The sequence below is a fragment of the Pygoscelis adeliae genome, unplaced genomic scaffold (assembly GCF_000699105.1).
Source record: "Pygoscelis adeliae isolate BGI_AS28 unplaced genomic scaffold, ASM69910v1 Scaffold58, whole genome shotgun sequence".
In the NCBI taxonomy this organism is placed as follows: domain Eukaryota; kingdom Metazoa; phylum Chordata; class Aves; order Sphenisciformes; family Spheniscidae; genus Pygoscelis; species Pygoscelis adeliae.
In genome coordinates, this window is record NW_008825564.1 from 2,427,873 (window position 1) to 2,432,071 (window position 4,199).

General features: G+C 40.2%; 1 protein-coding gene across 1 annotated transcript; it reads left to right on the forward strand.

Annotated features, from left to right (window-relative positions):
• Nucleotides 1–1,403: 1,403 nt before the first annotated feature.
• Nucleotides 1,404–2,267, forward strand: LOC103923973 (probable G-protein coupled receptor 141). Its single transcript, XM_009332410.1, has one exon. The coding sequence runs from the start codon at nt 1,404–1,406 to the stop codon at nt 2,265–2,267; it is 864 nt and encodes a 287-aa protein (XP_009330685.1).
• Nucleotides 2,268–4,199: the final 1,932 nt, after the last annotated feature.

Sequence of the window (4,199 nt, forward strand, 5' to 3'; positions counted from 1 at the left end):
TGACGTCTACGCTGTAATTATGCTATTTATAACAACAAAAAGATTGTACCTTCTTAAAGCCAGTTTGAAACATTAACAATAGACATTGGAAAATGAGTTTGTGTCAAGAGGAGAAAGTCATCCTCTTAAAGCTTGTAAAGCTTTTCTTATAGCCAAGTTTCTGGGAAAGCAAATTTCTCATGCTGGTCTCAGGAATATTAGGTGGGTATACAATTTTAACCATTTAAATGCTTCTAACATCATGCATTTTAAAAGGGAGTAAACAGAAAAGTTTATATCAGTCTTGGACACAACACTCCAATAGCCTTCTAAAGATGCTTTGCCTGATGCTTCATAAATAAGAACTTCCTCCGAAAATGTTTTGCAGTTGCAGTCTATCATTTTACAGATGAGTGCAACTGAATTAAGAATTGCTGATTAGAACAAGTTTACTGACTTCAAACTTCAAAGGAATTGGAGAGCGAAGACGCTGCTTTTTTAAGAGACCACTTTTCAGCTCTTTCTTACTTTGTTCTTTTGAAACTCTTTGTAAGGTAAGGACAGACTTCATTAGCAAAGTATGCATGTACCCTGCCTGCTATCCCTGTATACTTGTACAGAAATCTGTATGCAAGCCCAAACAACTGAACAGTCCAACATTTTGCCTTAAGTCTAAGTAAGAATGCAGCTGTATGTGGCTATGTTCAACAAGTGCCAATAGGATAATATCTTTCAAGAGATTGTTCCTAAATTAATTTTTAGCTTTTCTTCCCTTTTCATAGTAGAGTAGCTCAGGTGAAATTCTGTAGCAAAAAGACTCGGAGCTGAAGCAAGAAGAAATTGAATTTTCATCTGCAGATCTTTATTTTCAATGTGCTCTATGCATCTAGAAACTGAAACTGTTGATGCCTTATGAGTGTCTGGCACCAATCCAACAAGATGCTAAAAATATGGCTCAGGTGCCTTCATAAAGTATCCACAAATTATAGGTACAACCTCTTCACATTTCAGTATTTTTCCCACCTTCAATTTTAGCTTTATAACATGAATGCAGATTAAACCTGTATAATTTACAAACAGACAGTGTCTTGGCTATTTCAAATGGCTGAATCCAGAGGCAAATAATTGAAAAAAAAATATCCTAGAATGCAGTTTAGTAAATTAAAAACCCATTTGTAATTATATAAAACATGGTTTTAATACCGAGAGGCATGGATTATTGCTGTCATATACAGTATGACAACAGCTATAAGGTTGCATACTGCATGGGATAACACCATTTCAAACACAATTCAGTAAAATGTCCCTTCGTGAATCTGTGACATTCCATAGTTAACAATAAAGGAAGCAACAAAGAAAAAGCATCTATTTTTAAAATTCCTATTTTTCACTTTCAGTAACCTTCAAAAGAGGAGTTTAGGAGGATGCCTAACAGCAGCGTAACCCAGCAGAACCATTCCTCCAATGAGACGCTGCCGGCCACCTCAGAGAGGCTCCGCACTGTTCTCATAGCCCTGTACGTCATCGACCTGGCTGGTGGCACCCTTGGGGTCATCATGATGTCCCATCAGTTGTTTCAAAGGAGATCGCAATCTGTGATGACCGTTATCATCATCAGCCTCCTGGTACTGCACACCTTTATGCTACTCAGCATCCCCTTCCGCCTCAGCTATTACATTTTACAGGAATGGAAATTTGGGAGGTTCGCCTGCAGGCTAGCAAGCGTCATCATCTACCTCCACATGTACACCACCTTCATGTTTTATGTGGCTATCATCATAATACGCCTCTTCCCACTCGAGTTTAGGAAGTGCTACACTACAACCTGGGTGGCTGCTGTCTGGCTGGTGGGAGCGCTGGTGATCACACCTGTTCTTCTCTCCTACTATGGCACCTCTAAGACATACCACTCCTCCGAATGTTTTCAGTTCCACAAGGAGATACAAGAGGTGCCCATGGTGATTGTAAACTACTGCTTAGTTGGGATTTTGGTGGCAGTTTGTGCTGTGCTCACTGTAATCCAGTTGTCTGTAATCTATAGACTGGCTGTGAAATACTGGCCTGACATCAACTCCCATGTGGAATTCAGGGCTCAGGCAAAGAGTTTCTTCTTCATCTTGGTAACATTAGTGTGCTTTATGCCTCATCATGTATTCAGAGTATATTACATCCAAAACTTCCACCTGGATAAAGACCATAAACTACTCCCATACAACGAAATTTTTTTAGCTTTAACAACAATGTGCTGCTTGGATATGTTGTTCTTCATAGCAGGAGTAGCCCACTGAACTGTGAACTACCAGGAAATCCAGCTGCAGTGTGTCAATACTGGCTTTTGGCAGAAATAAAACTGTGTTTGGGACTTTGCTGAGCTAGGGACACTGCTGAGTTTTTGGCATGGCTGTATAGGTCTGTAGCATTGTTTGGCTGTTGCAGACCAGTAAGATCCATCTTTCAGAAGCTACTGGTTTTTATCTTCTCTCTTGAAGGCAGACACATGAGTCTTACTCTAGTCTTTGACCTAAGAGTCATGCCCTGAAGCTTCATTAAGATTTTCCTCAGCTGTCCCTCTCTAACAATTATAGCACAAGTATCCATTCCTTTCTCTTTTTTCCTCAAAGTGTCTCAGTAACAACAACCCACTGTGGCCAATAAGTTGTCCACTCTGAACGTCTTTCTTCTTGCTACTGAAGGGAAGAGAGGGAAGAAAGAAATTCTTTTACAGGATTTTTGTACTAATGATTTTAGATAGCAAGGATATAAAATCTATCCAAATAAAAAGTATTCAAGGCATGAAACAGGGTATGAATGAAATAGCGTAGTAGCATATTTCAGCAGAATCCTTCTTTTCGTCACTTATACAAAATGTATATTAAATTAAATGATATGAAAACACTTATCATTCTCACAACTTCACTTTTACTTCCTTCATTCCAAAGCCACAAGCACCTTATGAATTGTGGTGATTACACATTTAGAGTGAGTGAGAGCGGAACAGGCCACAGGTTTCAAAACTTTGCCTTATGTCACTCTCCCATCAGGACTGGATCTGTGGCTGTTATCCCTTAGGTCCATTATAGCCAAAGAAATACAAGCTACTGTGGTCTCATAACTGGATCTGGAATTTGAATCGAGGGGTCTGGTCCTTTACTGAAGGATCAGCCACTCTCTAGGAGAGGGAAATATTTTATAAGTCTTCAAAAAACCTTTGATGTCTCGTCACTTTCAGTTGCCTGTTGATTTATTATCGGATGCCATATTTTTTCCATTTGCACATGTAACAAAGCAAAACCAGAATAAACTGACTGAACTGTGTTTAATCAGTTCAACATATGCTCATGTATGTGTATACAAACTTGTGCTGGAGTATATATTTTCTCCATTAGATGGATTATATTCTTTGGGAACCACATCCGTTCTGGGAATCTCTGTTTTATCTTCATTATGTAAAAGTTTTTTTCATGATTGCATTCTGCCTGTTCTGCTCAGTGCAGAAGGTCTCTAACCCTTCTGCCGAAGGCCCCACTGTCATTTGCTGCATCCCAACAGCTTGAGGCCAGATTTCTCCCACCCCAGACTCCCAGGAGTCACACAAGAGTACGCTTCTTCCTTCATAGCCCCATAAGTTGCCATAATTTTTAGTCTGGCAATCTTTGCTACAGAAGTACTATGATCCCTGGATTCAAATGGGTCAAAAGTTGATTTGGGAGGGTTAAAAAGGTGCACCTATAAAGTAATGCTAGCAATGCCTCAGACTGATGGCATTTCTTTGAACGGAACAGCTTACACCTACTTTGTCAGTCCTGAATATTTATTCAGAATTTTTTGGTTTTGCCTTTACATTTCAGTAAAACGACTTTGGTGAAAACTCTGGATGGTTCCAGGATCCTTTCTGCCTCTTTTAAAAAGTGGGAGGTGTCCAGGGGACCAGCAGCAAGTCCTGAGGCCTTCTGAAAGTCCTGCCCTTATGGCTTCCTCTAGTGTTACCAGATCCACTCCTGTTCATACAATACAGTCTGCTCAGCCCATGATTTTCAAAGACGGCAGCTAGAGGTGCAGTACAATCATAGAATCATAGAATCATTAAGGTTGGAAGAGACGTCCAAGATCATCGAGTCCAACCGTCAACGCAACACCACCATGCCCACTAAACCATGTCCCTAAGCGCCTCATCTACCCGTCTTCTAAATACTTCCAGGGATGGTGACTCAACCACTTCC

Excerpts from the sequence above, each read along its gene's own strand:
- LOC103923973 (XM_009332410.1), top strand. The coding sequence starts at position 1,404 with ATGCCTAACAGCAGCGTAACCCAGCAGAACCATTCCTCCAATGAGACG.